We start from the raw sequence: 12,507 nt of genomic DNA, 5'->3' as shown, positions 1-12,507 counted from the left end.
TCTGTTATTTAAACTGATTATTTCATAGGAAAATTACTTCTGTTTGTCTGTGCATCTGCAACTCGTATCATACTTCCACAGCCCTTCCCGCTCTCTCAAGAGCATGCACATGCACAGGCCAAAACTGCTGTTACCTGGACAGTCTCGATGATAACAGAAAAGGAATTTTCCACACAGTCTTTGGCAAATAAGTACTGGCAAATCCCACTGAAGGTGAAATACTTGTTGTCAAAGGTTTTGAAATGGGATTGGCCGGTGACAGAGCACTCCCCTGGAAAACATGTAGAGCAGTTAATCACCCCGGTGCAAGCTTTGAGTAAAATCCTGTCCTACCATGCCATGGAAGGGGAACAGCAGTCGGGTGGCTGCACAGACACCATGTCCCCTGCAGGCTGGAGAGCACGGACAAGATGCTTATCTCACTGTTTATTCCTGTAAGTCATTACCAGTAGCAACAGCGGCGCCAAGAAAAGCTGGGAAACATGGTATAAATCACATTCAAGAACTGAAATTCATGTCCACAGAAAAGCCTATCCAATGCTTCAAAAGTAAGCTTACGAGGACATCAGAGAAGGCCTTAGTTCCCTGCACTGAAGTGAATTTGATTCTTCTGTGGTATATACCTGCGTGGCCCTGAGAAATCAGCACAGCTTCTCAATGTTTCTTCTGGCTGGCTTATACACAAATCACACCAGTTTAAGTAAACTAGTTTATTGAACTTTGAACTGAAGGTTTTAGTCTAATTAAAATTTACCTTAAGGTATTTTAATCTGAACCTAACTAATGGATGCTGATGGCACTAGCCAATTTTAAACAACATTCCCTACTCCCTTTTATGTAGCAACCAAGTTTCCTGCTTTATAAAATGAGGAAACTGATGCACAGAGGGTGGAAGTGCTAATGTCCAAGATCGCTACAGCCCATTTGTGGCAGAGCTGAGAAAGGTCCTCAGGATTCCCCAGCTGCACTGACAGTGTTGTGCTCTGGGTCACAGAGCCCCTTTACGCCTATGCAAGGGCTTGCAACATCTTGGCTTAGTACACTTGAAAAACACTTTTTCTTAGACCAGAGTCACATATCTGCACCCACAGACCTGATCGCAGAATGCAGGAGTTTTTACAGAGCTAAAGATCAAAATTTGTAGCAATACTTTTTGAACTCTCACTGCTCTTCTTCTGCAGAGGTACTTCATTTTCTATATATGTTACACAGTTTTGTCCTGGCAGACTGACAGCCATGTCTTTGTCAATCTGCTTGTGCTTTTATAGCATTACAGTATGGTTTTATAAAGGCGACAGTGTCTGAAAGCTTCCTTCACAATGGCCTTCTTTAACACAGACCCAAAATAAGTGTTGATTCCCTTGTTGGGCTGCCTTGAATACCAGTAACTTCTTCTAACATTAAAGTAAGAATACATGTACTTTATCAGAATGAAGAGCTGGAAGACAATCACAGATGGAGTTCTTCCAAGGGCAGAATTTATGCAGATAATTATTCTCAACCACTATCTTAATTAACAAACTAAATAGAGTAAAATACATAAAGCTAAAAATAAATCTATAGTTATAATAGCTAAATCTAAAGTCCTTACAGAATAATACAAAAGTCTGTCTTGCCCACACTTCTACAAAAAGAAGCTATTGAAACATTTCAACATCTTAACATATTTTTGTACGTTGTGGCTTTCCATTTTCAGGACTGCAGTATTCAGGACACACAGCTGGGATATAGCCCCCTGCTATGCTACAGCCTCTGCAAATACATTAGGAAGGTTCCAACTTCAAACTTTGTCCTACAAACAAAGTCTTTCATATGAGCTTTACACATAGAGATGTTCCTACTGCAAACAAGGGGTTTCTCCTTGCCTAGAACGAAGTTCAGGTGCTGGGCCTGCATTGACAGTGCTGACAAAGGATGGAGAAAGTTTAATGTTACAGTTTGGCAGGTTAAGCCCATGACTTTCTCTCCACTGCCTTTGAGTCCCGTGGAAGTTCTGCCTAATGAATGCCAAAAGGAAATTTTGCTCTTCTCCATAATATTCAGCGTTAACTTCCTGAGAAGCCCCAGTGTTTCACTGCTCTGATTCACCCTAAGAAAAATCTAGTACTCACTGAACATTTGTCATCCCCCATCTGTTTGGAGGGTAGCTTGGTAAATACAAAAATAAAAATAAATTTTAAAACCACACTTTCTGTTAGAATAAGTTTAGACAAAGGTAAAACAAGTGTTACTCTAATCAACTATACAGTCAGTTAGCTACTAGAACCTAAAGAGAGACCTAAAGAAAACAATAATGCACCACATTATGTGCAGGTTGATTTTCAGGGTGTTCTCTGCAACCAAGAACCCAAAAAACAGGTTTGAGCCTGAAGAGCTATAGCCCGCTCCCCGAGACAAGTCCCAGCCCTTTGGCATTGGTCCTGGAACTGAAATTTCTTTCCTGAGGCAAAGTCTCTTCTTATGGGTCCCTCTATCTATTCCATTTGGTTTAATGCAACCCACGAGATTTCCTGAAACCCACAGCCCTCATAATTAATTTAATTATGATATCAGCTTGAGAGCTTCTTGCTAGTGCTATCCTGCTATTGGTAGTTGGCTGACACAAGACTGTCTTCTGAAACACCGCCTCCAGCTGGGTACCCAGCTCTATCAACTAATTTACAGCTAGGCAATTCATTCATACAATATACAGGAGCCCTTTCCTGACAATTGTTAGTAAAAAAGAATGAAATTACCTTGAGTTTTTGGGAGTCTAAATGTATGAATTATCTGTGGTGATTTCAGACAGACATGATTTCAGAAATAGTTGTTACAAAAATACTCAATCAGTAATAAAAATATGCTGTAATATTGCTTCAAATTTAGACAGAACAGGATAGGGTACAACAATAACATGGCTACTGTTGCTATCAAAGACTGCTACTTCAGAAAGTTTTGCTGCCCGGCCATAGAAGAGTTTGTAGATGTCAGTGGGTACCTGTATAACAGCTGCACTTCTGGGACCTTCTGGGCCTTATACAAGCCTAGCTGAAAATGATTTGGATATGTTGGCTGACGGCACAAAAATAAGTTAGTTTTGCTTTTGACTTCTGATTCTGCAGAGCTTCCCAACTCGGAAAAAGGTAGCGATTTCCCCTTGCACAAAGCTGTATATTGATACCTGATCACAGACCTCAATTTCAGGCTTACCTTCATTTCTATAATCTATGGAGAAAAAATGGCTGGGGTTAAGAATAAGAGTTTGGCCCACGTATTATTCATAGTAGCCCAGAAAGCAAGGAGATTAAAATCTATACTCTAGTTCAAAAGCAAAGTTCAAAAAGACCTATTCCTCATTTGTAAACATGTTACTGCCCATTATCTAGAAGACATAAATATCCTGGATCTATGTCCTTGATTTTGTGTTGTACTGAGGCTCCCTGTACCTGGAGAGATCTCTACTGAAAACCTCAAGCACAGGGTTTCTCACAGTCCTGCTTGGCATAGCACAGTAAAAATGTCATTTCTATTTTGAACATTTGCGTACCCACTCTTTCACTACTTTTTTTTTTCCTTTTTTTTTTTTTTTTCCTGATGACATTTTGGGGCAAGTGCTCTTTTAGTCCACAGCAGGAGGAAATGCTGCATTAATGGGTCAGGCAAACTTACTGCTAAGAGAAAGACAGACTTTGATAAACATTTCTAATTCTCCTAATTTGTGAGGATTGCACAGTTGCATGTCACAATAAATAAACAATTAAATGAATAAATAGCCTATCTGCTCTCCTTTTTCCAACCCTGGTCTCCTTCTCAGTCCTTCAACTCTCAGGTCACAAAAGCAATGAGGAAGAGCAAGATAAAGATCTGTGCTCTCTCGCTGCAGACTCCAACACACAACACAAGCAGAGACAGATGTTGTTTCAGGTCAAACAGGCCTTTCTGTGGCTGAGCATAGTACAGGAACTGAGTCAGAGGACTGGCCACAGACCTGCCAGGAGGAAATAAGGAAGGAGACACTTTGCTGGACAATGCACAGAACAAAAAGTCACATTGACCATGGAGGCAAAAGCTGAGACAGTAGCCACATGTACTGGTGAGTTTGGGAGGCGGTGAACAAGAACTTTGGGAGCAACAATATCTACAGATTTGCCCCTCCTGTCTGACACCACCTGTGGAAGGAAGGTCATCCACCTTCTCCTAGAGGCTAGAGATCCTTCACCTGTAAGGTGACCTTTGGGGCCAAAATCCAAGGGGAATCAGGAGTTACCCAATCTACTCCCAGTACTTCAAGTTATAACATCAGTAAAAACATACTGGTTTAGAAAGTTGGCTACCTGCACAAAGCAGCCCAACAGTGTTCCTCTACCTGAAATCTGTTCCTCTGATCATACAGACCCTCATATTTTGGTAAAGTAATCAAAAGAGGAACCAATTTTGTTACTAAACAGGAATTTTAATTGCTAAACATACAGTACAACATCTGTTTTGTCTCACAGGGAGAACATCTGAAATATAATACCACGTGGCTTGCACTGGAGTATGCAGGTAAGAATAAAGACAAATTCACTGTTTGTGTGGAAAAAAAAATGTACGTTGGGTGTAAATGGGAGGGATGTAGACAATATTTACTTACATGTCAAAACCTAAAAACAATAGGTCCAACATACCTGGGCATTCCCCATTGCTGCAGATCCAGATGCCACGTCGACAAATGCTAGGAAACATAATTATAAGTTATGCAAGAATATGTGAATTCATATCTTCTGTTGCAAGCTTTTCCCAAATAAATGAAATATGGCCCCTGTTTTAGGGAAATTAGACCAGCCCCCAGCATACTTTCAATCTCCCATAATCTTGTTTCTTAATATATCCATCCTCCTGATCTCTTCTACCATCATTTGACAGCAACTGCTGACAATATGAGCTGGAATGGTTGAAAAATTAAAGAACTTATTTTTTTCCAAAAACATTTAATAGTTTACAACTATATTCCACTGATGTGGAATTAGTTTTAAATGCAAATCTCAAGATATGTCTATTACTATGATGGAATTTTAGAGGGGAAAAAAAAAAAAAAGAAAAAAGAAAAAAAAAAAAAAAAAAAAACCTGTGGAAATAATACCTACAACCCCCAGTTCAAGGAAGGAAACTTCAAAGGTAAATGAGGTGGCTTAGGACCTTGCCCATTTGATTTCAGAAATATCCAGAATGGCTCTTCTGGGCAGCTGTCTCAGTGCTACACCGTCCCAAGGGAATATTTATTTCTAATGTCTAAATGGAATTTCCATTGTCTCAACTCATGTCCATCACTTTTTGCTCCTTTTCTGTTTGCCTCTGAGAAGATTTTGTCTCTGTCTTCCTTACAACCCCCCTTTAGGTAGTGAAAGTTTCCCCCATTAGCCTTTAAACAAATCTAGATCCCTTTGCTTCTCCTCATGCTTCTCTTCCCCAGTCATTTCCAGAGTCCTCCACTAGACTATCTCCCGTTTGTCAACCTTCCTCTTGCAGTGGCCATTACACCAGTACTGACCAGCACTGGCCACACTACTCCAGGCATGGCCTCATCAGTTTGACCCAAAAGGCAATAAGCCTTGTCCTTTGCCAGCTGGCTAGACTTCTGCTCATGCAGACCTTTATCACTGTAACTGTACACTGCTGACTTAAGCTTCTCTTGCTCAGTTTCCCTTTCTCTGCAAAGAGTTTTTTCTGGTTTAATGTCTTTGAGTGGTGGATTTAGTGCCATCCCCAGAGGTGCTACCAGTAACCAGTAACAGGCACTGACAGTCATCGAGATTGCTGTCATTCTTGGATCTGTGATGTCAAGCTGGTCAATCCTAGAATCTCCAGCTGAAATAATTTTTCAAGAGATGCTAGACTTCTTTTATTTCTTTAATTATTCCAGCCCTTGAAAACCACTTGTGGGTAGTCAGTTTACTCAGGATGGTGAATGCTGAATTGATGGAACAACATTCATAGAATCACGGAATCACTGAGGTTGGAAAAGACCTCTAAGATCATCAGGTCCAAACAATTCTCCACAGCATTATCAAATCTGAATAACAGGAAATATTTTCTAACAATGCAGTCTATCAGGCAGCATTAACCTCTCAAAAACACTATGGTTGAACAATGTGGCCAAGCTCAGAGCTGCAAACAGTTCCAGAAAAAAAGATAAAATGCTAATGTCATGATTATGGTTCATATTCTGTGATACATGGCGCTAGTAATGAAAAACTTCTGGTTAATAGTGATGACACATACACCATTTTTCTTCTGCATATGGTGGCTCTGACTTAGTCCCTCTTCTTTGGTCTAATTGGAAACATCTGTGCTCGGTGTTGTCTGAACTCCTTACATAAATACATTCACACTTACATATACCAGATCAAGAATACATTACTCATTCCCCTTCCTTTCTTTAGGCAGCTAGCCTTCCCCTTCAGAATGGCATTTGTGAGTGAAAGAAAAATTGTGAGCCATGCAGCTGGGAAGATCCATTAGCTTTGTGAGAAGTTTCAAGGACGTGCCTGAGCTAACTCTTCTTGGAAAGAAACCGGTTTTAGAGGTCAAATACATGTAGGAAGTTGAAACAAAGACACCACTGCTGACACCAACCAGACATGGGAACCTGCCAGTCTGTCTTATCCACAGGAAACAGGTAGTTCTCTACTGTTTGAGGGAGTATGACCCTCACATTGTTCTGTCAGGCCAAATATCCCTTTAAAGGCGAAGCTGATTTTGTATTTGTGAACAGCTCACTTCTTGGAAGGGGATGGTGTTTCCAATAAGAGATCAGGTCCTTTGCCAATGTAAATAAGTATTTTTAAGAAGAGACAGAGAGAGAGATCTAGATAGATCATCTAAAACAGTCACCAAAAATGTGTGCTGTACCCTAGAACAACAGCAACCATACCACAGCAACACTGATTTTACCATGAGTTGCAGTCCCGGGAGATGGTGAACCCAGGAGGATAATGTCTTCCAGAGTGGATGCAGGAGCAGTCAGAGCTTTCAATGCAGTGTTCACCGTCAAGGAGCTTTCCCTCTGGATAGATCAGGTAACAACAGCACATGCACATACAACACACACACATGGACAGAAACATAAATATGATTACATTTTCTGGTTCTTCATATACTTTGGCAAGACCTCATATACATTATTATACATAGCTGCACAGAGAGCAATTACAAAGGTAACTGCTGGTGTCTACTTTTCTTCCAGTGCTGCCTCTCCTTCAGATGTGCTGAATGGCACATTTCTGGTGCTCCCAGAAAAGCCCTTTGCTTAGTCAGTCCCTGAGTCAGTATATATATATAGGACTCCTGTATATTGGAACATATAGGAGTCAAATCTGGGGAGCACAATCAAGCTTGATCTGTGCTAATCTAGAAACTTGTTCAAAAAATATATGTACTTAGAAATAGTGCAGATCATAAACCCTAGAGCTAACAAGAACTGACTGAAGTAAAGAGTGCCTAGACAGGTTTTGCATTTGTTATATGAGGACAGAAAAGAAGAAAAACAAAGTAGGGAATGAAGGAGCAAAGTTGAGCAACAAGAATCCAGCAGACAGCGACTAAGCAATAGAAGAAACCTATGCAGGCAGTGTGCTTTCAGCTGTCTTGAACAACAAATACTGGGAAGGCACTGTGCCACAAGTCAGGGTCAGAGAGAAAGCAGCATTATGATGTGGAGATCTGGTTTCTCTTTTCAACTTCTGCAGAAGCAAAGTGAGAAGGCTAATTTCCTAACTTGGATCCAGTTTCTGAGGTTTCCATATTACACAACTATAATTACCTATTCTATATATAGTCTATCTTACAAAGATAATTGGAAGCACATATCAGTTATAAAGACTTGCCTGAGATTGCATCATAAGCTAGCAGTAGCAAGTAGTTTCTTTCTCTCAGATTCACATGTTGATAGGTAGTTGATACTCCTCTGTTCAAAAAAGAGCTGCTATAACAAAACATTTTGACTGCTAAAAACTCCTTTTCCTTCTCTTTGAGGGAATCCTTCCAAACACCTGTAGAAATTTTGGCCCTTTTCCCTAGCAGCAGCATTTACCACTGACAGTGACACACAGGTAAGTCCCTTTTCTCCCATTCTTGCTGTAGTGTTTCCTGGAAGGATATTTACTGTAGAGAAAATCCTTCCACTGAGAAATATTTAAACAAGATCTGAGCATTTAAGGCTCTCCAGAGAGCAAAAGAAAACAGACTGTCCATGTTTTTTCCTGGCAATAGTAATTCTATTTACTGCTATTAAAATAACTGTGTGCTGCGGTAAGTAAAAAAGACACATACATGGAACAGATCATTTTTACTCTTGGAGAACTGGAAAGAAGCTAAGAGAAGGTATAATAATCATCCTATATCCCAATTTTCTCTATTGATCTGCGAGATCCTCCTCACTTTCTATTAAACTCAAACATAATTTATTTCTTGTAGACTGTGCACCAAGTAACAGTAAAAATATTGAACTGATGATTCTTATTTCTTATCATTCAGTTCCTTCCGGTAATGTACAGGTTTCTCATGTAATACCCATTCTGTTGAGCTCCTGTCTCTGTGCCTCTCAGTTTCTGTCCCTTTATACCTTTCCTGTGCTGAACTGACCAGAGCAGACACCAAAGAAAGAATAGCCAGGGACCTTATGCAGCTGGTGGATTCAACACCTTCAGCTTTTCCCAACAGTCCCAGGACTGTACAGATCTAATAGCTAGCTGCTACACAACAAAATAAGCTCCTGTGCCTAATTCTATCACCTGCCAGCTTCCCTGTACACATACTCAAGTTCTTCCACAGAAGGACAGCTTTAAACATCCAATGCACAAGAGACCATCAGCTAAATGGGCAACTGCCAAGCTTTGAATGACTGGAAATGTTTTAGAATGCATTAATGACTCCTAAAACAAGGTTTACATCATCATCACTGCCTTGTTTTGGAAATCAAACTACATGCTCAGTAAACCTCAGTTACATTTAGTATCTTAGTGCAGAGGGACAGTAAATACCTCTGTACATTCACATAAAGTCCAGATTTGAAGTGTGAAATGTAGAGAAATTCCTATTCAAAAAAATAATAAAAGCTAGAAAAAGGACCATAAGGATCTTTTCAGACAGGAATCAAACCCTCTGCCTGCACTCATGTTAAGTACACTAAGCAGAGGAGGAAGACCATAAAAAAAAAAAAAAAAGTTGTGGTTGGGCTGCTTCCTTTAAGCCACTCAGATCTCCTCTGATCAGGATCCTCTGAAAGGATTCAATAACAAGCAAAATCATTCATATAAAATCCTGAAGATCTTTGGAAATATAGCACAAATTCTACATGTTTTGTTTTTCTATAAGAAATGTCTTCGGTATATTCTCCATTCTTTTTTCCTCTAGCTTCTAGAGGAAGACAGCTTCTAGCCAAAAGCAACTGAGAAGGAATCTAGACATGTCAGTGGTAAGTAGTCCCTCAGCAAGAAAGAAAAGTAGTCCTAGAATACTAGATGGTGCTGATGTTCACAGAAACATTTACTTTTTAGTTGGCTCTAAAAAATGGCCTTTTCATAGAGTGAGCATACAGGCAGTATAGAAACTGGTTTATTCTAGGGCATGGTCCCAGAAAAGAGAAGTGTTTCTGATTTTGGGAAAATTTAAGAGAAGACACTGCTTTCCTTCTTCTAATAAAATAGGTAACACCACTGCCAAATGTTTCTCTGTAAACAGCTCTGTAAATAAATTACCAGGGCAGCTGCAGCCATCAACACATTGTCCGTGACACACTTCATTGATATTCAGACTCTGGCAGGTTTTGGCACAAGGAGATACACATTCCTTATACTCCATGCCAACTGGACATCTTGGCCCTGAAACAATTACAAGAAATTAGAAATGCAAATTCCTCAATAACTTTTAAATAAATAAATTCCCTTAATTATCAAAGCCTGGGCCACAGAGACACCAAAAAGGTCATATCCCCTCTAATCAATGATTTCTTTTTCAGAAGCAAAAAGATTTAAGGAACACTAGATTTTCAGCTTGATTTTTCAGTTAGGTTGCCTAGTAAATACTTAGGGGTTACAGCCAATTTATTATCTAACAAATCAAGTCTAAATAACTAGAACCAAGTGTGTTAAGAACAATCAAACATGGTGAACAATTTTGCAATAATATCTGGGTAGATGGGATAAACAACCATGTTCTGTACTTTTAAGGTACACGGTTACTACATTCATTTGGGAAACTACACTGATGTTTCATGTTCCCAGAGAGAACAGGGAGACAGTTAAGACTCCGAAATCCCACCCTTCTTCCTGCGAACTGCTAGCACAGGCTAACACCCATGCTGCAGTATCTTTACTGCTGACGTTATCTAGGCGAGGCTGTTATGCAAGCACAAACTATAGCCATTCCTTCATTTTGATGTACAGGCATATCCCACAAGACTGCATGGGCATGCAGTGGGCAGAAAAGATTAGAGCCTGCCCTTTCTCAGAAAATCCTGTAATGAAGGAGGTGGGAGGGTAACAAAGGAGTAGTCTTGCCCTTTGTGGCTCACTAGTGCCCAGCACTACAATCCTTGCAACACAGCAACATCTCATGCCTCCAATACAATTACTGTCATCATTTATTGAGACAGCATGATAGTGAAAGGTGATGAAGGATGATAGAAAATTAAGATCCTGCCATGGCAGCATACATGGGTAGTACCTCCCTTTCCTGGCTTGGAAAAAGTGTGGTTTGTGAAGTCAAGGGTTAAAAATGAGTTCTGGGAATAGAGATGCATTCTCTCCTGGATTTAGCCAGACTTACAGAAAGCTGTAGCTAAAATGTGTCCTCTGGTTTGTACCTTGAGCAAAGAAACAAGTTAGATCTTTTTATATCCCAACATAAAGGTAACAAATTACTTCAAGAAAGAGTCTTCTTTGGTTTACAATCCCTTGAATAAGTGGTTGGCAATATCTTGCTGCCCTAACTGTAATCTGAAGATAGTGTTTTCTTCGGTGGTGGCTATTAACAGAGTAACTTTACCAGAGAAGAAATTTGGCTTGTAAGTGCTGTCATTACAAATCTGTCATGTTAGCCCAGGAAATCAATTTACAAACATTTTGAGAAAACTGTCCTTCCTGTCTGATATAGAAAGCATGAGAAAAATCATTGAGAATATGATATTAAAGGATTTTTATTAATTCATTTGTGTATTTGTGTATTTAACTGGGGTTCTCCTGTGGAGGCATACAGGTATATGAACTCCTGCACGTTGGGTGCAAATGTGATCTTTACTCTATAGAGGCATCCCAGTCAATCTACATCCTTCTCTGTTTGCAAAATCTTTGCGGAGATGCAATCAAGACCTCTGACCTTGGCAAAATTAGGTTAATAAAGATAACATTTCAAGATGCAATCAGGATCTCTGACTTAGAAAAAAAAAAAGGCTAAACTATGAATCATCCCAATTCCAATGTAATTGTTTCAAGCAAATAAAAGATTAAATAATTCTCTTTACCCAGGAGCATTAAGGAGAGCCTTTCATGAAGATGCTGTCTTACAAGTATAGGCTGGATAAAGTCACACATCTGAACTGAGTGTGAAATAATTCCTGAACATCATAATTGGTAGCTTTGTGTGATCACATAAATATGTAGCAGCTCAGAATGTTCTTCATGGGGATTTTCTTACTTAGGGACATGGTTTAGTGAGTAATATTGGTGGTAAAGGGGATGGTTGGGCCAAATGATCTTGGAGGTCTTTTCCAGCCTTAATGATTCTATGATTCTATAATTCATATGTGGTTTAAACAATCCTCACTTAAGGACAACAACTTCTAGCAAAGAGGTAAATGACAGGGATCTGAAAGTGGGAGTGAGCAAAGGCACTTCAGATAAATGGTGGTGATGGGAACATTAAAATTTATCTTGCCTGCTCGAATCAACCTGCAACAACGTCCTAAAAAAAATCAACTGTTGCTCTTACCTGCAGCACATAAATCTGCAAGACAGTCATGATCTCATTTGAGGTAAGCAGCTCAGGAATAATTCTATCAACTTACTGCACAAGCTCTCTTCAGGCCACCCATCCAAAATCACTCCTTCATGAGCACAGTTTCTTGCATAATCAAGGAACACCGAGCAGTGACAGTTTGTGCTATGGGTACAAGCACAAATGTCTCCTTCACAGAGATGGATGTATGGCTCTGGATCCACTAGATGGTGGCACCGGGAAAAGGTCAAAGATGTTCTTAGCAGCTGGCAGATTTCCATGACACCCTGCATGACCAGTGCAAGGAGGGATAGGGGACAAAATATTTTAGTTACTATAAACTTTGGAAGAAAAAGCTTTTCCAAACACACTGTCACCACTGTTAAATAACATCATGGTTATTAGTCACACATAAACACTGCAGTCGATAGCTAAAAGTGGACTACATCCATTTATTCACTACATCTGTATATAAACAGAAGTACATTAATACACTGATTAACATAAAACATAGTGTCATATAAGAGAGGCTTCACACAGAAACATGTTGGTCAA

The 12,507-nt window shown here is 39.7% G+C and overlaps 1 protein-coding gene across 1 annotated transcript in view; it reads right to left on the bottom strand.

Annotated features, from left to right (window-relative positions):
• Positions 1 to 12,507, bottom strand: part of VWF (von Willebrand factor) — a 147,322-nt gene that overhangs the window by 111,630 nt on the left and 23,185 nt on the right. The window contains exons 7-11 of the mRNA XM_032195251.1: positions 12,023 to 12,239; positions 9,717 to 9,839; positions 6,913 to 7,024; positions 4,647 to 4,693; positions 135 to 271 (exon numbers count right to left, since the gene is read on the bottom strand). Coding sequence (XP_032051142.1) covers positions 135 to 271; positions 4,647 to 4,693; positions 6,913 to 7,024; positions 9,717 to 9,839; positions 12,023 to 12,239 — 636 coding nt within the window. The remainder of the gene's footprint in view (positions 1 to 134; positions 272 to 4,646; positions 4,694 to 6,912; positions 7,025 to 9,716; positions 9,840 to 12,022; positions 12,240 to 12,507) is intronic.

Source organism: Aythya fuligula, chromosome 1 (assembly GCF_009819795.1).
Source record: "Aythya fuligula isolate bAytFul2 chromosome 1, bAytFul2.pri, whole genome shotgun sequence".
Lineage (NCBI taxonomy): Eukaryota > Metazoa > Chordata > Aves > Anseriformes > Anatidae > Aythya > Aythya fuligula.
The sequence above is the reverse complement of the archived record's forward strand: the minus strand, read 5'-3'. Positions and strand labels throughout refer to the sequence as shown.